This window comes from Aethalodelphis obliquidens, unplaced genomic scaffold (genome assembly GCF_003676395.1).
Source record: "Aethalodelphis obliquidens isolate GAN/ISIS:26980383/991018 unplaced genomic scaffold, ASM367639v1 scaffold8, whole genome shotgun sequence".
NCBI lineage: Eukaryota > Metazoa > Chordata > Mammalia > Artiodactyla > Delphinidae > Aethalodelphis > Aethalodelphis obliquidens.
In genome coordinates, this window is record NW_020837952.1 from 59143775 (window position 1) to 59165831 (window position 22057).

Below are 22057 nucleotides of genomic sequence, written 5' to 3' on the forward strand. Positions count from 1 at the left end.
AATGTTGGCAGCAAATGCAAATTTAGAAAAGCCAAAAACATATGCCAAACAAAATACGGCTGTGGGCAGGGCTGGCCTGCTGGCTTCTAGTTTGCAAACTCTGGCCCAGGGCAGCTGACTTTTTCTGAACATCAAAAGGCTTTGTGTGTTTCCATTCACTGTCTTGTGTAATCCTAGAACGGTCTCGCGAGGTAGGCGTTATTCTCCCTGTTTCACAGGTGAGGAAACGGAGGCCCGGGGAGGTCAAGTCACATAGCCGGTTAGTGGCAGAACTGGGTCTGGGACCCAGCTGTCAGCCCCTGGAGCCCATGCCTGTCATCGGACAGCCTCCCAGAGTTGACAAACACCAAAGAAGAGAGAACGCTATTTTCTCAAACCTGTAAAGAAGTCTGGGTGGCCGGTGAGGCAGTGATGAACAGATTATGCTTTTCTGCTTGTTTTGTGAAAAACTTCTCTCTCCGTGCTGGGGTCCCCACCTCCTCTGTGGCCAGACTCGGAGGCGAGCGGCCACCCAACAGCCCTTTGCCACGGCCATGGAGCCTGGGGCCAGGCAGAATGGGCAGGTCCCAACTGCAGGGATGGGAGGGGGGCGGGCTGGAGACGTTTCTAACTGGGTTCGTTGCAATTAGAATACGATAGTGGTTGTAGTTATGGTACCTGGAACTTCATTGTGTGGCACAGGCGTAAAACTCACCCTGCCCCTTCCTGGAGCTTCCACAGTGCTGGGCACACGGGGTTCTTCCTGGAGCCTCATGGGGAGCTGAGTCTGATCCCACGTCTGTCGCAGCTGACCTGGTATTGTGGGCCCCGGTTCCCAGTAAGGCAGGAAGTCCTCAGAATTTGGAGAAGAGGCGTTTCTGGAATTGGGTTTCTGATAGAAGGCTCACACAGCAGAGGAGGTCGAGTTTCAGGTCATGGTCAAGAGTGAGAAAGCTCTGCTGTCCCTGGACTGTGTTACCCCTGGGTGGGACCAGCCACAGGGAAGGGGCTTGGCGGAGCTGGGGGCCACACGAGGCCCTTGGCCCCCAGAAAGGGGCGGTTACCAGGCACACTCACGTTGATCAGAGGGGAAACTGAGGCTCAGAGAGGTTCAAGTGACCTGCTCAGATGAGAGGTGACAGAACCCAGGTCCGCTGGCTCCAACGCCGGACACTTTGCCCTGTGTGTGCTCCTGTGGGAGTCATGGTCACTGGGAACGGAGAAGACGCCTCCTGAGGTGTGGACCTCTGTTAGCCCGGGGCGGTCCTCTGGGCAGGTTCCCTTTCACATCACCCTGGGACCCCCGACGGGAGGCCGGAGCCAGAGGTGTGGCCACGGCTCTCGGTGGTCAGGATGGGGCCCTCGCCCTGGCCTTGTCGAGGGCGCTTTCCCGGGCTTTCCCCGAGTAGGTGGAAAGTCTGGGGTCACACAGGACTGCCTGGCTCAGAATCCAGCTCTGCCGCCTCCTGGCCACGTGGCCTCCAGCACATCACCCCGCAGCTTCCGGAGCCTCAGTTTCCGCGTCTGCACGATGGACGCGATGAAGGCCTGGCTCCGTGCCTGACGTGTAGTAGGGCTTATACGTGCACGGGGTTGTGCTCACTAGCCACTCACTGCTGAAGAATTCGGACAAAAGAAGCGACTTTCTTGCTGAAACAGACGCAGAGTAAAGTTTGGTGTCTTTTGTCGCAGCTCCTTCAGAAACCAGAGCTCAGGTGGTTTAGAAGTTCCATGCCGTGGCCGCAGTTACTTGTCTGTGAAATGGCTATGGAACGTCACCATTCTCCTGCCTGGACACCCCGTCTCCCCAGGGCCCCATGCTGGGCTGGCACCTTCACACGCCCCTTGGTGTTTGCTTGACCCACCAGGGCACGCCCTTGGGGAGGGGGCAAGAAAAAGGCTTGGGCCTCGGGGTTCACCTTCAGAATTCATTTTTTTATCCTAATCAGGTACCATCATGACTCTTTCTCCAGGCCCGGAGAGCCTAGCAGCTGAGGCTGGTGGGAGATCGGGAGTCCCGGGCCTGAGCCTGGGGTCGGGCCGGCTGCCGGCGGGTGTTGGGGAGCCGGGGCGGGTGGCGGCCAGTTTACTGAGGCCGAGGGGCTGTGGTAGCCTTGGGCGGCTGTGCTGGAACCCAGCCCATGGCCAGATCACCCGGGACGCAGTGCACACACCTGCCTAGGGCATCTGTGACGTAAGGCCCCAGAGAAAGCAAGGGGAAGAAGCACGGCGTCGAGGAACCGCGTGGAATTTGCAGAGCGCACAGCTGGAAGGACCCTAGTGTTAGCTCAGTGTATGTTATACACGGACCCACTTAGACCGTGTTTTGACTTTGAATTCCATGGCAGTAGGGGTGGGGATGGGCAGTGTAATCTTTCCCGAGCGTAGGGTCTCCAAAGGGTTGACCTGGGCTCTGCAAAGAACTTGCAGTCCCTGTTAATGTGGAAACTAACAAGTCAGACCCCCAGGTGGAGGGGGCCTGAGACATTGAGGCTGGCGAGGCAGGCCTGGGGGCCCAGGGCAGGGTCTCCTTCCGGTGGAAAAGTGGCCCGGACAGAAGAAACGGGGGTGGGGGAGTCCTGAGGATGAGCCCGGGTCCACTGCAGCTCAGAGGCCCTGCAGGAAACAGTCCAGCCCCGTCCCGCTGGTCTGGGGGGCAGGCGGCCTGTCAGCCAGCAGCAGCGGGGGCAGGGAGGCCACAGGGATGGTGACCAGGCTGCTGCCGCCGCCTCCGATCAGAAGGCACCTGTCGGCAGCGAGGGTCAGCTCTGCCAGGGGGTCCAGGGGCTCTTGCCTGCCCCCTGCCCCCGGCACTGTGGCCTCCGGAAGCCAACAGCGGGGCGCCGTGTGTCTGTGTGTGTCGGCTCTGCAGGCAGCCTGCCCTACGAGTACAAGATCGTGATCGCAGGCAACCACGAGCTGACCTTCGACCAGGAGTTCATGGCCGACCTCATCAAGCAGGACTTCTACTACTTCCCGTCCGTGTCGAAGCTGAAGCCGGAGAACTACGAGAACGTGCAGTCGCTGCTGACCAACTGCATCTACCTGCAGGACTCGGAGGTCACCGTGCGGGGCTTCCGCATCTACGGCTCCCCGTGGTGAGTGTGCCTGGTGGGCGCCGTTCCGACCACTGGCGACCGTGAAGCCGTGCTGGGGTGGGGGGATGGAGGAGGTGAGGCTGAGTGCATGGAGGGAAGAGGGGCTGGGAGAGGCCGCAGAGAGACCCGGGGCCAGCTCTCCCCTCATGCTGTGTGACCCTAGGCAGGTCGCTGCCACTCTCTGAGCCTTGGTTTCCCCATATCTTGCGAATAATTATATATGCTATACTGTCTCACGTATGGACACGTACTATTAGTATCCCCATTTTCCAGGTGAGGAAACTGAGGCACAGAGAGGGTAAGGGCCTGGCTGAAGGTCACACAGGTAGGAATGGGCAGAGCTGAGATTAAACCCAGGCAGTTTGGTTCCAGAATCCTTGCTTTTAATCATTATTCCACGTGCTAGGAATGTCCCTGTTGTCTGTCCCTCTGACACACACAGACGATGCACAGGTGGGGGGGTGATGATTGATTAGCCAGGTTAGGAGAGGCCGTCGGAATTTCCCTGGAAGACCAAAGGCCTGCTTTACTGTATTGGGGACGGCAGCTGTTTAAATCACAAGTATACATCAAACCTTTGTTCCCTGCTGGGGACACAGAGCAATCAGACCTCATCCCTAGGCTCACCTGGCTAAGTAGGGATCAAGGTGAGAACAGGTCATGATGGGTCTGCGTGGTGGTCGGTGTGTCCATAGCAACCCCCGTGACGATGGTGATGATGGTGATTAAGATCGTGATGATGGTGATGGTGGCAGCAGAACATTCCTGAACGGTTACAGTAAGCTGGGCCCTGGGCTTAAATCTCCACAAGGATTGTCTCTACTCCTTGCTCAGCCTTGTGAGGACTGATATATCGTCCCCGTCCTGTAGTTGGATAGACCACCTGGCCCTTAGAGGCCCAGCTGGCAGTGGCCACAGGGTGCCAAGTGCTGGCAGGGTGAGGAGGACACCCTACACAGGAAGGAGAGACCTCACGTGCTTGAAAGAGTGGTTTGATTCCGGAAGGCTCCCTGGAGGGGGTGGGGTGACCTGAGCCACAAGGGAAGAGAAGGGCATTCACAGGCGTGGAGGGGTAACAGGGCCTGAGGCTGCACCATCACCCAGAGCAGCACACGTAGGGAGGCTGACGGGCGATCTGGGGGGACCTGGGGCCTGTCCGGGTGCAGGGACTTCAGGGAGAGCGGCTGCTGACACAGTGTGGCTGGGGAGCCCTGGGGCGGCCCTGGCTGATACCACATGGTGACCACCTGCTGGCTAGAGGCTGTGAGGGGTTTAGGCCATGGCCCCATCCGCCCAAGGCCTCCTCATGGGGCAGAGGGGAGATGCTGGGCTGTCCTGCCTTCCTTGAGCCCCAGGAGATGCCTGCTGTCATCTCCCTGGTCCTCGCCGTGCACAGGGTCTCCACAAACCCTCCCGGCGGCCTGTGAGGTCCTGACAAGGACTGGGGTGGGGGACCCTCAGGGATGTGATGAGCTCGGGGCCAAGGCCAGGAGAGGGGAGCAGATGGCCGAGTCTGCCTGGCAGGCCATGAGAGCCCAGACCTGGAGGGGAAGTCTGTTAGGCAAAAATCCAGAAGGAGGTCATTGTCCAAGGAGGAACCAGCGTGAGCAAAGGCGTGGAGGTGAGCTGAGCAAGATGGGAGGGGTGGGGCGGTGGGAGATGAGGCTAGAGGGTCAGGAGGGTCAGGTGCCAGACCGGGGAATCTGGACTGGATCTCTTTGCCCAGTGGTTTCCAACACCCTGTCTCCCCTGCACACCCACATACATACCCACACACACCCACATACCCACACACACCCACACCCATACACACAACATTTTGTTTAAAGTTAGATTGCTTAGAAGTTAACAGCACGGCTTTGGAACCAAACTGCCTGGGCTCAGCTCTTGACCTCACCTCTTATGGGCTGTGTGACCCTGGGTGAGTCACTTAACCTCTCGGTGCCTCCGTTTCCTCCTCTGCACAATGGGAGTGATGGGGCACCTCCTGCAGGGGGTGGGTGCAAAGATGTCAGGAGGGTTCAGCTGAGCCCAGTGGCTGCACCAGGCTTTCCGCGAATGGAGACATCATTCTTGTTATTTGCTATGTGGAGCCCCCTTCCATCACAGCCTTGCCCGGGACCCAGACGTGGGATGGAGGACAGCAGGGGGTGGGAGCCGGCAGGTGTCACTCAGTGTCCTTCCCACCCCACCCAGAGCAGCTCTGTGCAGCCCCACAGCTGGGCCCCGAAGAACCCCTTTGACGGCCAGCTCCCCAGGCTCCTGGCCGGGATGTCAGGCCAGCCCTGTGGTCCCCTATGCCAGCTGCAGGCCAAGAGCTGCTGCTGCTGAGGCCTGAGTGAGGCCGCTGTCAGCCTTGCTGGAGCCCAGCTGCTCTGTGCTCGAGCTGCCTGTGGTCTCTGCTTTGACTTCTGTGGCTCCAGCACGGGCAGTTCTGGACCTTTTGGTTGCAGGCCCCCCGGGGCCTGAGTGAGAGGAGTGCCTATCTTCTCCTTGACCCTTACCTTCGTCCCAGCTGGACGCACACCCCCGACCCCATGCCGTGGCGGGCCCAGCACCACCAGGCTGCTACACAGAGAAGGGACCCCAGGAGGGCTTGGTGAGATCCAGGAGGGCTCCCTGTTGGAGGGGGTATTTGAAGGAGGTGTGGGGTTTCCATAGGCGGAAGAGGCAAGGGAGGAGCCATATTTCGGAGCCCCTGTGATGTGCCGGACCCTGCCGCACTCTTCTTGGGCTGTTGGTTCGCGGCCCTTAACGCCGAGAGCTAGACGGCACCTCGTCTGCATTCTGAGGTGCAGGCTGTGAGCTGGCATTCCGTGCAGCAACCCTGGGTTCCTTTAGGCCCCGTCTGGGGCTGGGAGCAGGTGGTGTCATGTGCTGGGGAAGTTTCACTAAATTTCCCCGTGTGTGAGCCAGTTGCCTGCACCTGCTTCCATGCCACCATGGCACTAATCCTGAGTTCCTTCTGCCACCTTCCCCCCTGGGACCTGCATGCCTGGGAGGGTGGGCCCCTGCCACCAGGCCCCCGGAATCTCAGCAACTGTAGCGGCTAGGAGGTTGGGTGGTAAGGGAAGGGTTGTTCAGATTGGGGTAACACCACCTCTTAGCTGTGTGACTCTGGGCAAGTGCCTAGCCTTTTCTGGTCCCTCTATACAGGGAAATGGTACTGCCAACCCTATAGGGGGGTTGTGAGGGCTGCGTGGGCCCATCCAGATGAAGGCCAGGCCCAGAGTGTGGCCTTGGAGGTTGGTTGTGGTTATTATTACTGGGAAGCCGCTGGGGTGGAGACCAGGACAGAGAGAGCTCTGTTCCCGCTGATACCTCAACAGCCCCTAGGGTAGGACCAGGCCTGCAATCCCCTCCTTTTACAGGAGGGTAAGTAGAGGCCCCGGTGAGGTCGTGGCTTGCCCAGGGCCACACAGTGGGTGGTTCTCCGGACTCTCAGTCTGATCCAAGATGGACGCCCTGTTATGAGCGCCTACTGTGCGCCAGGCGTGGAGCAACGTGCTCTTCATGTGTCCCTTGGTCCTCTGAATAGCCTCAGGGTGCACATCGGCCCTGTTGGCCCATTGAGACCCGGGGATCAAAATGATGTTCTCATGGCCTCCCATGGGTTGGTTAATTCATTGATCAAGCATTTGTCCCATGGCCACTCCGGGGACGTGCCATGGGCCAGACAGACGCAGCTCCTGTCTTTGCGGGGTCTTTACCCTCGTGGGGGACACGTCAGCCACCAATTCCTTGGTTCAACGAGAGCCACGGAGGAGCAGCTCTGGGAGCTGGGGTCGGGGAAGTCTCCCCACAGGAGAGCGAGAGATACAAGCAGCTCTGGGAGCTGGGAAGGGTGTTCCAGGCCGAGGAAACAGTCCCGGCAAGGCGCAGGAGGCGCAGAGGGCTGTGGATGTGCTGGGGGCGGAGTGTGGCTTCCAGGGTCTCCGTGAGAGAGCGGAGGCCAGAGGCTGGGTCATCAGGCCGGGCTGGCGGCTGCCACGGTGGGTGGTGGCCTCACCCTGGTCTCCCAGCGCTCAGTGAGTCGCAGCTCCTGTAGCCCTGCGTCCTCAGCCCGTGGGGACCTGGTACATCACACCCAAGGCCTGGAAGGGGCACAGTGCTCGTGTGTGCAGAGCTGACTTTCAGTCACGCTTGTGCCCTGGACCCAGACACACCAGGGACGTCCCCACCGCCCTGACTCTCACTTCACATCTGACCTCGGCAAGTCACGTCTCTCTGAGCCTCTGTCTTCCATCTGGGCAAGGGGGCACCAGGGTCCTCTCTGTGGTGTCGTCAGGTGAAGCCACGCTGGGGAAGTGGCACTTATCAGTCCCCAGGAAGGTATTCCTGGCCAAAGAACCTCGTGGCCTGGCTGCCAACTCTGCCTGGCTCGGGGAGTCCCCACTGTCTGTCGAGGTTTAGGCTGGGCGAGCTCAGCCCCAGGCGCCTGGGCGTATGGCAGCTTGTTAGGACGGGATGGACAGCAAAGCTGGTAGCGATTATTATTAAATTCAGATGTTCAGGGTTTTCGTTTTCTTTTTCCCGTGCCCTTAACATATTGACTAACACGTGGAATACAGGCGACTTTCGCAGCATCGTAACACCAGCAGGCGGGGATCAGGGATCAGATAAACCAGTAGCCGTAAGTAACCTAGTATCAGTGGTACCTGGGGCATGTGGGCAAAGCTGACCCGCGCTGGGGGCAGACCTGTTCTGTGTCGTCCTACAAGGCAGAGCGGGGACACAGAAGGCAGGTTCTCAGCAGTGTGGGAAGACAGTCCCACAGGCAGGAGCCCAGAGGAGAGGCAGTGGGGCCTTACTGAGTGGTGAGCTGCCCGTTACAAGGGGCATGCAAGCAGAGATACACTGTGGCTGGGCCTGGTGTCCTCCCGGCTCCTCCCCCGTGCAGAGGGCCACTGTTTCTCTGCCTGAGGCTGATGACCCCCTGTAAGCAGAGGGATGCATGGGCCTGGGGAGCCGCTGGGGTGGAGACCAGGGCTCTCAGAGAAGCCCTTTTGGCGCTAGACTTGGGACGAGGTTGGCCTTGATATCGAGGACTCACCAAAGCAAGCTCGGAGGAGGAAGCAGACAGCAAACTCACGGTCGCCATGTTACCTAAGTGTTACCGCCAGGGGATGCTCTGCTTGGGAGACTGGTGGGTCAGATTTGAACGGTTCCACTTCTTGTGAGACACACACTCGGAGGCACACAGTGGCCGCCAGGTGCCTGGCCCCCTGCAGGGCTCTGGAGTCCCAAGAATGGGTCCGGCCTGGCTGTGTCCCCCGTGACAGGGCACCATCACCAATCCCATTTTGCAGGATGGTCAGAGGCAGAGAGAGAATAATTTTGTAATATGAATATGTCCTATGCAATATTTTAAATGTACGTACACTAAAAGAATTGTGCTGTTTGTCTGAGGTTCAAATTTAACGGGGCATGTTGTGTTTCGTCTGGCCACCCGTATCCTGAGACAGTTGGGCTCTGCCTGTTTTTCGAACTTTATAAAAATGGACTCATGTGTCATTCCAGGACTGCTTTTTTTCACTCGATATTATATATGTTTAAGATTCTTCCATGTCGTCGTGTGCAGTTGTGATTGGTTCTCTTCTCAGTGCTGTGTAGGATTTCATCGTATGAATATATCACGATTTATTTATCGTTCTAACCAGTTCTAACCAGTTCTAACCAGTTCGTTCTAACCAGTTCCCACCACCCTTGCTTTGGGCCCATTATAAATAATATTGCTGTGAACATTCCACACGCCTCTCAGTGCACATAGAGATTCAGTCCTGAATGTGCGTGCATGTGGACACACACACACACACACACACACACCCAGGGACGGAGTGGTCAGCTCATACACTGTACAGCTCTTTGGCAGGGGTGAAGCCAGTTTTTCCCCTGTCAGCAGTGCCCTGCCTCACCTCCTTGCCGGGACTTGGTATTGTGGGCCTTGCAGATCGTACCCATCTGGTGGCCGTGCTGGTATTTCAAGGTGGTTTTCATTTGCATTCCCTTGACGACCCGCGAGCTTGAGAATCTTGGCCACTTGGGAAGGGCTCAGGTCTTTTGCCCCTTTAAAAGATGATTGGGTTGTCTGCCCTTTCCGTATTGGTTAGTAGAGATTCCTTATGTATTCTGAACGCAAGCCCTTCATCACATGTAACGTGTAACGTGGCTTTTCCTCCCCCGTGACCGGCCTCTTCCCTCTCTTCAGGGTGCCTTCAGCTGACTCAAAGTTCGTAATTTTGGTGGAGTCAGATGCGTCACTGTTTTTCTTTGCAGTAAGTGCTTTTTGTGTCCTATTTAAGAAATCCCGCCCCTGAAGTCATGAAGATGTTTCCTTATTATCTTCCCACATCTTCGCTGTGTTGCCTTTTATCAATATGCTTAGGTGTTGGGTCCACTGGCAGTGATCGCATTGATGGTGTGAGGTAGGGATCCCGTTTTGGGATTTTCCACTTGGCCTGGCACCAAATATGGAGCTCATCCTTCCTGGCTGCTCTGTTACCCTCCTTGCCTGGCACACGGGGGCTGTGTCTGGGCTATCGCCTGCTCCTTCAGCCCACCTAGCTCCAGGGCCACACTGTCTTAACTACTCCAGCAACCCATTTCTTTCATGTCTCTTTTCCCAACTAGAACAGTTGAGGCTCCAGGAGAGCAGGGACCTGACTCCAGGGCAGGCTGCATCACCACTTCCCCGGTCCAGTCCGGCATGGGAGGGATGGAGGGCTCACTAGAGCCGCCTGCTTGCACCGCCACCCTCCCGGGGCACCGTGACTTTCTGGAAGTCATCTCTGGGCCCCTCAGATGCAGACTCGGTGCTGAGCCTTCGCCGAGAGCAGCTTAGAGGAAGGGGGCGGGAACCATCCTCAGAAGAAGAGGAAGAACTCAGCTGTTACAAAATCCTAAGTGTTAAAAAAAAATTCCGTATACATACCGTATTCATTTATGGGTTTTGGATGCATTTTTTGTTCTCATTTAACTGAAAACGGCCTTGATTTTTTTTTTTTTCTTTTAAGGAGTGAGGGAGGGAGTGAAGTTGGCACACAGCTAGTCCATCTGGTCTAATTACTTCTGGTATTTTGAAAGAAGACATCTAAACCTGCTGAGACAGGAAACTTTGAGAAGTGGTGGCCGGGCCGCTGCTGGGCGTCTGGGCGCGGAGCCTGAACCTCAGCTAGGAGGCCTGGCTGCCTCCGGGCAGGGCAGGGCCAGGCGGGCAGCCGGAGCCTCAGGGACCAGCTCTCTCCAAACAGCCAGGATGTGCTGGGCCCAGCCGAGGGACCTCAGGTCAGGATCTCGGCTTCTGTGAAATGACAACGGGACAGTCCCCTCGTGGGGCTGTTCTTAGGATTCGGAGAGGTTTGGCACACAGGCATTCGACACACGGTGGTCCCACCTACCCCCAAACCTCTCCAGCTACTGCCTCGACTGCCCAGAGAGGGGGCTGGAGGAGGTTGTGTACGTACAGCCTGCAGGGGCTGCGGGCACAGAGAGGGTGGCCCCTGGACAAGGCTGGCTGTGGGTTCTAGCGTGAGCCTTTGACGGCCTTCCCTCCGCTTCCCGGTGTGCACAGAGCAGGCCCGCTGCGGGGGGTGGGTGCGAGGAGAAGGCAGGAACTGAGCAGCCTGGGAATTTAAACTCTGTGCCCTGAAGGTGCTGGGGCTCTGCTTCTTGATGTGACAGTAGCAGCAGCACAGTTACTCTTCTCACTGCTGACCCAAAGGCTCTGAACTTCTAGCTGCTCCAGCTGCTTGAATTCCTCACGACCATGAGTGAGGTTTGACCCTTGTCCCCATTGTATAGCTGAAAAGACTGAGACCCACGAAATGAAGCGACTGGCTTAAGGTCCCACAGTAACAGCCCAGACGGGTCGGGATGGAAGGATGGAGGCCCCGCCCAGAGCGGCAGACGGAGAGGCGCTAAAACCAAATGCTTTTTATTATTTTTATTTATTTATTATTTTTTTTCGCGGTACGCGGGCCTCTCACTGCTGTGGCCTCTCCCGTTGCGGAGCGCAGGCTCCGGACGCGCAGGCTCAGCGGCCATGGCTCACGGGCCCAGCCGCTCCGCGGCACGTGGGATCCTCCCGGACCGGGGCACGAACCCGCGTCCCCGGCATCGGCAGGCGGACTCTCAGCCACTGCGCCACCAGGCAAGCCCATTAAATGCTTTTTAAAAGACTTGATAAAATACATCTTTTTGGGAAAAAAGAATAGAGAGGATGAAATAACGAACTCCTAGCTTTTCCCTTGCTTCTCAATGCCTTTCACCGTAATGTGGTCAAGGGGGTGCCAGGGGAGCGGGATCCTGGCGGCGCCAGGGCCTGAGACAGCCCGCGCTGCCCCCGCTGTCCCCGCCACCGCCAGAAGCTGATGGGAGACCACGGTGAGCCCAGTTCGGACTGCTGTGTCCCGCACTGGGCTCCGGACCCTCTGTCCTTCTGGCTCTGCTTGAGGAATGGGTGGGCCTGGGGCTCAGTTCCAGCCACCTCACCCTTTGCTCTTTCTATTAAGAAAATCTTTTTCACCTCTTAAAAAAAATACTCATTTTTCAGTCTCTCTGGTAATTCTCCGAGGTGTTTGGGGTGTCGTAATTTGGGGTTGCCCGCTCAAGTTCTGCAAGGCTGTATCTGGGGGATCCTGGGCAGCCAGGTTTAGGGGTGCCCCTCAGAGAGGATGTCTACCCCAATCTGTGGGTGCACCTGGCCAGGGACCCCCTTCTGCTCCGTTCATGGATTAGAGCTTCCTGGGCCCACGGGCTCACGGCCTGGGGAAGCCTGGGTCAGAGGTCCAGGGGAAGCTTCCTTCTGGTGGAGGCCTCCCCGTGGTCCGCTTTTTCCCCGAAGCCGTCTGGGGACCCAGCTTTCTGGTCACAGCCCCTGCTGACCGCCGGGGCCTTCTCTCTTGTTGCTTCAAGGCCACGAAGACCCACGTTCCCTGGTTCAGAGGCTGGCAGTCCCCGGGCATCCAGCACTGTGCTTACTTACATTTCATCCTGCGTTTCTAGGTGGTTTCAGCACAGACCGTGGCCTTGATCTGTTCAGACAAGAGAGGCCAAGGCTTTCCCTCCCCTTCAGTACCTGAAACCCCCGTTCAGCAAACTTCCCATGAGACCGCTGCGCAGTGGTCCCACCTGCTCTGCCTTTCACTCTCAGCAGGACAAGGCAGGACTGTTTTCATCCCCGCCTTACAGAGGAGAGAGGTGAGGCGAGGCGTGGGTTGGTCCAGCGACTGGTCCAAGATCTCAGCTGTAGGCAGAGCTGGTGCCAGGTTCCCGCCCAGGTGGGTGGAGTTGGGGAGCTCGGGGGTGGGGGGTGGGGTGGCTGGCTTTGACCTGTCTCATCAGCTGCTGCTTCCCAGCCTGGCCCTGGCCCCGTCCCTCCTGCAGCCCCTGTTGGGCTGCAGAACCACAAGGGGCTGACCTTGGGGGCCTAGATCCCTGGCCCCGTGAGTGCTGGTCGGAGCATCACAGAACCTCAGCGGTACTTCCCTCCCTTCCCGTCTAGAGCCCAGATCAAGTTGGGAACAGTCTGTATCTGTTCAAGACAAGCTGGGAAGCCTGCTGACCGCGAGCCCTGCCCAAGCCTCGGTGCCCCCTCGTTTGCTCCTGTGACGGGGACACGACAGGCTTGGGAGGGTCCCCGAGGGACCAAGCAGTGTCCTCCTCCAGTGGTCACTTCCCTCTCCTCCCTCCGCCGGATATTACACTCATCAGCCTTAACACACGACTGGCAGTTGACAAATTTTGATGGAGGGAAGAAATTCCTCGTGTCTGGACCCACACGGTGCTATCCCTGCACGAGCGTGTGCACACACGCACATGCAGACGCATGCCGTACACGCGCACACACACACACGACACACGCACACACGAGCACCCATACTCTCTCTCACGCACGCTTTTTCTCACCTCTCTCACACTCAGCCTCTGTCACACGCACGGGATTTCTCTTCTGCTCCTTTCCCATCCTTATCTTCCTTGATTTCACGTTGTTGTTTTCTTTCTAGAAGGCCCCTCAGCACACACGCGCGCACTTTTCTACATGAGATTAATGTTTGCACCGAGTCCTCTGCCTTCTCCCAGCTGCAGAGGAGTCCCAGCGAAACAAACGATGAGTGATTCTGCGCCTCGGAAGGGTGGGGGAAATTCATTAGGAAAGACAAAGGACCCCGTTCTTTGGTTCCACTCGTCTTGCTGCTGACTTGCCCTAAGTGTGTGTGGGGCAAGGTGTGTGACTGACAGTCCTGGGGATACGTCGCTGCTCGTCCTGGCCCTGCCCCCTCGCTGGCAGCCACAGCTCCCCTGCTGTGGCAGCGTCTCCCCCAGACTCCCGCTGGGCTCCCAAGCCCGGGAGATGCAGGGAAGGCGTAAGGCAAACCTGCCTCCACCAGAACCGGGACGTCCCCAGGAATGGGGGCCACCTGTGGGGTGAGGAGTCAGCAGGAGCTCGCTCGGGGGACCCAGGCGTGTCACCGACGCTGAGCCTTGGTTTCCCTGTTGCAGATGGGAGCACAGCCTCACTGGAGCGCTGAGAGGGTCCCAGGACGCACGTGGGCCAGTGCCACGTGTCATCCTCACCTGAGATGCTCTCAGTGTTGGCTGTCTCTGAGAGAAGGCAGAGGCTGTATTTGGCTCCCTGGAAGTGGCCCCGGAAAGCCTGGCCTTTGGGGGAGGGGGTGCTGGGGCAGGAAGAACAAACAGATGAGGGTCAAGGTGAGTGCTCTGTCTGCAGCCGGAGAGGGAGTGGACCTGGTCAGGCTTGTCTGAGAGCTCAGGGGCGGGCTGGCTGCTGGTGGGGAGAGGTCCCTGCCCCGCCCACACTGCAGCTTTCACCCCGCAGAAGGAGAGGCGGAAGTGGGAGAGCACCTGGTCGGTGGGGGGATGGGGCGGGCCACTGTGAGAGGCTGTTCCCTGCCACCTGTAGGGCAGCCGCCCCTGCCCTCACCTAGGGAGTGGGCTGCCTGGGGAGGCAGGGAAGGTCCCCCAAGGGCGGTGAGTCGGGATGCAGCCGAGGAGGCGAGCATCACCTCTGAGGCCTCATCAGTGAAATGGGCACAGGATTCCCCCAGGCAGGTCGTGGCAGGGTGAGGGGGAATGGGAGGCTCAGCAGATGGTGAGAGTTCTGGTTCTGGTTGTGGAGCTGGTGGTGGGTCTCAGGGCTTCATGACAGCCAGGGGCTCTGGGGAGGGCTCCTGGGGAGGGTGTGGGGAGGGGAGGGTTAATGCTTAGTTCTTCGCACCTGCCTGCCTGCCAGGTAGAGCACCTGTCAGTTCATTCCATCATTCATTCATTAGTTCACTCATTCAGGCACGCTTTGTGCAAGCCCACCCTGAGGTCCACCTGGGCCCAGCCATCAGTTAGGCAGGATGGATTCAGGGATGATTTGACCCCGGCCTGCCCTGAAGGAGCCTGTATAAGGGCACTTAGAGCAGGGAGGGTCACTTGTGCTTGGGGATGGAGGTGATCAGGGGAAGCTTCCTGGAAGAGGTGGCCTTTGAGCCAGGCCTTAACAAATAATGGGTCATGGACTCTGAGGAGAGGCTAGGAAGGGCATTTCAGATGGCTGAAACAGTATGAGCAAAAACCCAGAGGTGGGGAAAGGCTGGGCCTTGTTCAGGAAACAGGATTGTCGTGACTGGTGGGTGGTGAGCTCACTGGGGAATCTGCATAGGCTGGTCCGAAAGGTGGAATGGGGCAGAGCCCAAGGCCTCCGCATGCCAGGCCATGAGGCTCGGGCTTGTCCTGGAGGTAATTGGGAGCCATGGAAGGTTTTGGACTAGAAGAGTCACAGGGTGGATGAGAGGTGGGGCACCAGGAGCCAGAGTGCAGCCAGGCTCAGAGGGACAGGCAGGCAGCTGCCACTGAAGAGGGAGAACCTGGGGCCCAGCCGCCCCAGCGGCATTCGGGTCAGCGGCCCACTGGGCACAGGGTGCAGGAGCCAGGAACCCTGGTCCAGGTCCCTCTGGCCTCCCGAGTGTCCTCAGACCCATGACTTCTCCGTGCCATCATTTCCTCGTCTCTAAAGTGGGGGCCTCCTGACAGCTTTGTCCCGAGGATTAACTGAGCAGAGGGGTGAAAGTGGCTGGGAAAGTGGGCTTTGCTGAGGAAGGTGGGCAGGATTCCTGGTCCTGTTGCCATCACTCTGGGACTGAAGCAAGGGCACAGGCTCTGGAATCTGCTGTCTGGGTTGGAGCCCTGGCTGTGCCACTTGGTTACCGGGTAACCTTGGGCAGTTCTCTGTACCTCTGTGCACCTCAGTTTGTGCATCTGTAAAATGAAGCAGTGATGGCAGTCGTCCCTCGGGGTGGGTGTGAGGATTTGGAGGCTCGTGGAGAGCCTTTGGAGCTAGGCCTGTGTGGGTGTCCCCTCGGTGACCCCTTGGCAGGCGGCCTCTCAAGGGGGCCCCCTCCCCTGGCCTCTGCCCTCAGGCGTTGCGCCCTGGCCTGGGTGCACCACTGGGCCCAGCTCTACCCAGGACACCCTGGGCCTCCTCCACCCCCATCCCTGGGAAATGGGGTGGCCATACTCCAGGCTGATTGAATGGCCCCTGGTACACCCCCTTTCCCGGGGCGTGTGCCTTACCTGGGGAGATGGAAAACCCAGAGCAGGGGAGGCTCTGTTTCAGCCGTTTTCTACAGACAGGCATCGCCCCCCTCCCGTCTGCCATTAGGGAACCGGGAATTCACGCTCCAGGGGGAAGCCGTTTAATGATTGGCCATGAGGAGGTCATTTATATTGGCTAAGCGGGCCTAATTAGACTGGATTCGAAGGTTACCATAAGCGCACAAAAAAGCTGTTAAGGGGTTAACCTCTGAGAGATTACATTGTATTCACCGCTCTGTTAAAGTTTGAATTCATTTTTCCCATGGGTTTGTTCACATTCTAATTTTCAACTAAATGAGACATCTGTTTCAGAAAAGGAAAATTTGCTCTGGTTGTCATGGCAACTATCATTCTGTAAGGAAATTATTCCAATGGTTACTTTAGAACAGAAAGACAGAAATTCAGGACATAAAGCCGCCTGCCACGGCTCTGTCGGAATTCTGATCCATCCGACCTCCTCGGGGTCTGTGATGTGTCCCGGACGGTGGGTGGACGTCAGGGCTCCTGGCCCTCAGGGCAGTGAGGCTGCGTCCAGGCGCCAGCTGCACTGGGGATGGGGACCGTGGCTCTCTCAGCGCCCACCGTCTCAGGCATTCGTGGGTCTCAGCCCACGGCTGCCCCCAGGGTGGGTGGGGAGCTCGGGGCCGGGCTGGATCCGGGCTGCCTGGATGACAGGCCCTGCGAGCCCCCGCCTGCCCTGACCTCTGTCTGGAACCCCGAGCAGCCTCGCACTTCACCTCTGGCCCCAAAGGGCCCTGCTGGGCGAGGAGAGAGGGTCAAGTGACCAAACGCAGGACGCCTGGGACGTTGGGGCCGACTGCGCCCTCGGGAAGGGCTGGTGCCCCCCATCCCTTAGGCTCCCATTCCCATGACACAAACCTGGATGGACGTCACGCAGGAGTGGCCGAAGGCTTTTCCAGACCCTGGGGAGTGAGGTCACCCAGAAGAGTCCGTCTCTCCCGCTGCTCTGGCCCTGCTCTTGGCCACCCCTGAGAAAGGCCTCCCCACCTGCGGGCCGCCCTGAGAAATGTCTCCTCTGGACGTTTCCATGCATGACCTGACTTTTCCTCCTCCCCACAAATTTCAGTAAAGGCCAGAACATCCCCTTTTCCCAGTGACAGAGCTCCTGGGAATTTGGAGGCATTTTTGCGATGATGGTGCAATTTCATTCCCTTACACCTCCTCCCACCCACTTTCTTTCCCTCCCCTCTGTGTCAGGCAATGGGTGGGGTACAGCATCGAGCAAGAAGCACCCCCTGCCCTCATGGGGTAAGATCTGGGGCCATAGGCATCCTTATCCCAGTTTACACGGTGAAAGAGTCTGGGTGCGTCCAGCCCAGGGGCAGAGCCAGAGTGTCTGATGCCAACTTCCGTGCCCTTGAGCAACCCCTCCGGGCATCCCAGGGGGCAGGGTGGATTCCACCTTCCCAGGATTTGAGGTGATGTGTTTCCAAGAACCACGGAGGTATATCTATGGGGAAACGCCACCCCCAGAGGAAGGCTCGTTAGTACTGGAGGGGGACGTAGGCAGGGGCTCGTGTGGGTCAGCTCCTGGGGGTCTGTGGGGTCTCTGATATGTTACAGAGTGTCTTTTCCAAAAAGTCACTCCTTGCTGTGGCTCATGGGAGCTCACAGACGCCTCCTCTCCATGCTGATGAGGCCTTGTCCCCTCTTGTAAATATTTGATTAGGTTTTTGAAAAATGGATGCTGTGTTTGGAAGGCAGCAGAAAGGCATTGCTCCTTTTGCTGTGAGCTGACAGGCTGTGGGCTTCTGGGGGGACTAGTGGGCTTGGCGTCATGAGCAGCTTCCAGGCTGCTGCAGCCTTCCCTGCAGGGACCCCGCCCTGGCTTAGCCAAAGTGGGGCTTTGAGTACGCCCAGGGTCTGAGGGCTTCAGAAATTGCAGAGCTGTGAGCTCAGTATGTTAGGGCTGCCAACTGCTTTTGACCAGGAACCGTGGTAGGAAAAGCATTTGTTTTTTTTACATTGTGACTCAGTGCACCCTTATGTGGGTGTCTATTTAAATATAAATATATTTAACTGAAGTATCCCTTCCGTGCTATGATGTACTCTGATGTTGTCTATTCTTTATTTCCCCCTTTTCCTTTATTTTTTTAAAATGCTGTTTGACCCTTCAAAATGCAGTTTGAAAAACCCTGCCCTGGGCCAAAGGTTTTTCATCCAGGTTCCGTGAGTGGGTTTCAGGAGGGGTCCATAGTAATGATGGTGATGATGATGGTGATGGTGGTGGTAGTGGTGATGGTATTGATGATGGTAATGATGATAATAATGGTTATGATGGTAGTGGTGGTGGTGATGGAGATGACGATGGTGATGGTGGTGGTGGTGACGGTGTCGATGTTGGGGATGATGGTGTTGGGGATGATGATGGTGATGGAGATGAGGGCAGTGGCAAAGCATTGGACCAGGCACCGTTTTAAGCACTTTACATGGATTAATTGATTTAATCCTTTCAAAGCCCTGTTGAGGCAAAGGATATTGTTATTATGCCCATTATACAGATGGGGTAATTGAGGCATAGAGAGAAGTTAAGCCACTTGCCCAAGGTCACACAGGTAGTTAGAGGTGGACCCATTCTGCAGAGAGAACCCTCAGCTTTCTGCGGAAGCGCAAAAGCAGGCCTGAGTCGGGTGTGACTGAGGGAGTAGGCGGCTTCCGAGGGACTGCCCAGTGCCACCCACCCAGTTGCCCTCCCCGGCCCCGGCCACCTGGTCTCGTCACTAGGTGGGCACTTCCTGTGGGTGGGGATCCCTTGGGACAGCCCAAACCTGGGGGTGCAGACAGCTCCTGTGCGCCTGCCCCTTCACTGTCTGTTTCTCCTCTCACGGGCCCAGAGGACAGATCCCCAGGCCCCCACCTGTACAGGTGGTCCCCCTGGAAGCCACTCATGGCTGGGTGTGGGTGAACCCCATCCCCCCACAAGAACAAGACAGGAGCCACGAGTCTCCCTCAGGATCAAAACTTAGGCTGGTAGGGGCGTGGGGAGACGGCGGCCTGGCATATTCTGCTCATTTTCAGTACGTTTCCCTGGGTGTACCTGGGGGCTTTCATTCCAGCGTTGGGGATCGTGTTCAGCTTTGAAGTTTTGGCTGCGATTCCAAGGCAACAGGAAGAGTCCTGTTCGACATCCCGTTAACAACTTCATTCATTCATCCAGCCCTCCGTCACTCAACACCTTTTGTTAAACAAACATTTGCTCCTCCCCGGGCAGGTGCCCGTCACTCGGGGTGGGAAGGAAGATGGAGCACAGAGGGCTTGGAAGGATATGTGTGGCGTGGGGTCAGGGGCAGGCAGGAGGAGAGGAGGGACCCGGCGTCCCAGGCGTGGGTCACGGGCAAGCAAAGCCTGGCAGCGGACGGGATCCCCCAGGTGTCTGAAGTGGCGAAAGCACCTTTGACCCCAAATGACCAACCAGCATGGCCACTCACCCTCTTCCTTCACAACCCACGTTCCAGGATTTGGCGCTGCAGGCTTGACGGCAGCTGGGAGAGAGGGTCAGATCTGGGTTCCAGAATGACTTCTTCACTGACCACTGTGTGACCCTGGGCACCTCCCTTCCTCTCGCTGAACCTCAGTCTTCCTGTCCAGAACCTGCCATGGAGGGACTAAAGCGGGGTTCTCAAATGCTGTTCCATGGAACCCCTAGGGTTCCACAGAGGTGCATTGGGTGGCTGCCAACGCAGTAGAGACGTTGGGTCAACAGCTAGGGGTGTCAGCCTCCCACGGAGGAGCTCCTGGGCCATGAGAGGGATGTTAGTGGCAGCTCTGACACACGAGAGGCTCTGAGTGTGAAAGGCCAGCCCCACTACCAACTCGTGCAGAGTATGTCAGCGAATGGACGTGAGGTGCCTGGCCTCACGGGGCCCAGATCCCTGAGCCAGCTCGCTTCTCTGAGCCCCTGGGTCCTCATCTGAAAAATGGGAATAATCCCAGCCCTTAATTCACAGGATTCTTTTGACAGTTAGATAAACTTATCCCTATAATGTAATTAGATGACGCCTGGCAAAAAAAATAGGTGTGCGGGAAATGCCGGCGACAATTTTTAGTTTCTACTCCCTGGACCTCGCTCTCCTCACCCATAAAACAGAAAGAGAGAGACCTGTCTGTCAACCTTGCTGCAGGTGTGGAGGTCCCTGGGGCGGCAGGTGGGGAGGTGATGGTGGTAATGGCGATTATATTAGTTTCCTAGGGCCGCATAACTAATTATCACAAACCGTGTGGCTTCAAACGACAGGAATTGATTCTGTCGCAGTTCTGGAGGCTGGAAGTCTGAAATCAACGTGTCACCAAGGTTAGTTCTTGCTGCGGGGACTAAGGGAGGATCTGTTCCGCGCCACTCTCCCAGCTTCTGGTGGTTGCTGGCAGCCTGGGGCTCCTTGGCTTGTAGACACATCACTCCAATCTCTACGGCCATTGTCACGTGGCCTTCTCCTCTCTCTGTCTGTGTTTGCACGTGATCCTCTTATAAGGACACAAGTCATGAATTAGAACCCACTCTAATCAGGTATGACCTCATCTTGATTCCATCTGCAAAGACCCTATTTCTAAATAAGGTCACGTTCACAGGTACTGGGTTGATACTTCAACATATATTTTAGGGGGGACACAATTTGACCCACCACAGTGATGATAGTAAAGGTGGTGGTGTTGGTGGTGATGATGGTGACTTTGTAAATGCTAAAGAGCTGGGTTCATGTGGGGAACTTATAATGACTTAGGCCTAAGGGCTAATTCTTAGTTGGGATACTTTTGTTGTAAATGAAAACCCAACTCAAATGGCTTTCTGTTGGCCCAGGTAACGGAGAAGTGCAGAGGTATGGTGGGTGTCAGGTGCGACTTGATCCAGCTGCTCCCCTGGGTCACGTGCACCAGCCATCTCCCTTTGGGACAGTTTAACAGGTACTGACAGCTCACAAGGCAAGAAGCTCAGTGGTTTGTATGCAGGGATGACAGTGTTCTTTTCTCTCATCACTGAAAGAAACGTCTGGAATTCCCTCCAACTGGCAGGTTCTAGGTCACATGCTCACCGTTGAACCCATCGAGGGGAATGACTTGCACTGATCAGTCTAGGTCCGGGTTGGGCGACAGGTAGGAATTCCGTTAAATGGCCTCGGTCCACCCAGCCCTGACCTTAACGTTGGGGGTGGACTCAGCCCGGTGGAGCCCCTGCTGGGAGCTTTGGGTAGAGGCGGGAAGGAGCATCTCCACCTGGGACCCACTCTCTCTTGGGTGGGGCTCCACCTGCCCCAAATGTAGGAAGGAGGATGGATGGAGGAGCATTCTCCCACCATGGGGACAGGTGAGAATGTTCTCTGAATTTCCCTAGAAGGGCTTGGAACAAGAGAGCCCTTTGGCAGAAGTTGATTTTCTTTTTCACTTTCATTTTCAAAAATTACATAGATAGGGCTCCCCTGGTGGCTCAGTGGTCGAGAGTCCACCTGCCGATGCAGGGGACACGGGTTTCATGCCCCGGTCCTGGAAGATCCCACATGCCGTGGAGCGGCTGGGCCCGTGAGCCATGGCTGCTGAGCCTGCGCGTCCGGAGCCTGTGCTCCGCAACGGGAGAGGCCACAACAGTGAGAGGCCCGCGTACCGCAAAAAAAAAAAAAAAAAAAAAATTACATAGATAATACTTGTTCATCATAGAAAAAGGAAAAAGGCTGGTCAAGTCCAGGTGAATCCACACCTTTCCCTGGACGGAAGGTTCTGGGCATCTGGCCAGCCCTGATGGCCGTTTGGCACTATGGCCTGCTTCTCCTGCCATGTCATTGCCCCCACTCTCGGTGGCCCTCTCTGACCCACGTGCTCTCCTCCCACAGGCAGCCCTGGTTTTACGGCTGGGGTTTTAACCTCCCGCGAGGCCAAGCGCTGCTCGAGAAGTGGAACCTCATTCCCGAAGGCGTAGACGTCCTGGTAACCCACGGACCGCCACTGGGTAAGACTCAGCCAGCCCCGCCTCGGCTGGCCGGCCCCGCGCACGCCTGCTCCTGCTGGGGGAGGACGCAGGGGGTGTGGGTGCTGGCAGCGGGGGCGGAGCTGGGCCTGTCGACGGGAGCTGCGGACAGGCTCTGTTCTGAGTCCAGCTCGCTGGGGCACCAGGGACAGGTCACCCCGTCGTGGCTCTTATTTCCTGAGCACCGACTGTGTGCCGGGGGCTCGGTGTGTCACCTCACAGCCGCGTGGTGAGGTCAGATCAGCTGCCCCTTTTATACACGTGGTACCTTGGAGCTCGGGGAGGTCAAAAGGCAGGCTGGGCCCTTGACACTCCAGACCTGAGTCCTGGGGGCTGAATACCACCAAGGTCACTCTCACCGGGCCCCATCCCGTGCAACCCCCCCCCCCCCCCCGGCCCCACCCCG

The 22057-nt window shown here is 57.4% G+C and overlaps 1 protein-coding gene across 1 annotated transcript in view; it reads left to right on the forward strand.

The window, feature by feature from the left end:
• Positions 1-2857: 2857 nt before the first annotated feature.
• Positions 2858-22057, forward strand: part of LOC113621130 (metallophosphoesterase domain-containing protein 1) — a 26194-nt gene continuing 6994 nt past the window's right edge. Inside the window, exons 1-2 of the mRNA XM_027107899.1 lie at positions 2858-3077; positions 21518-21633. Of these exons, the coding sequence (XP_026963700.1) occupies positions 2920-3077; positions 21518-21633 (274 nt within the window). The 5' untranslated portion in view covers positions 2858-2919. The remainder of the gene's footprint in view (positions 3078-21517; positions 21634-22057) is intronic.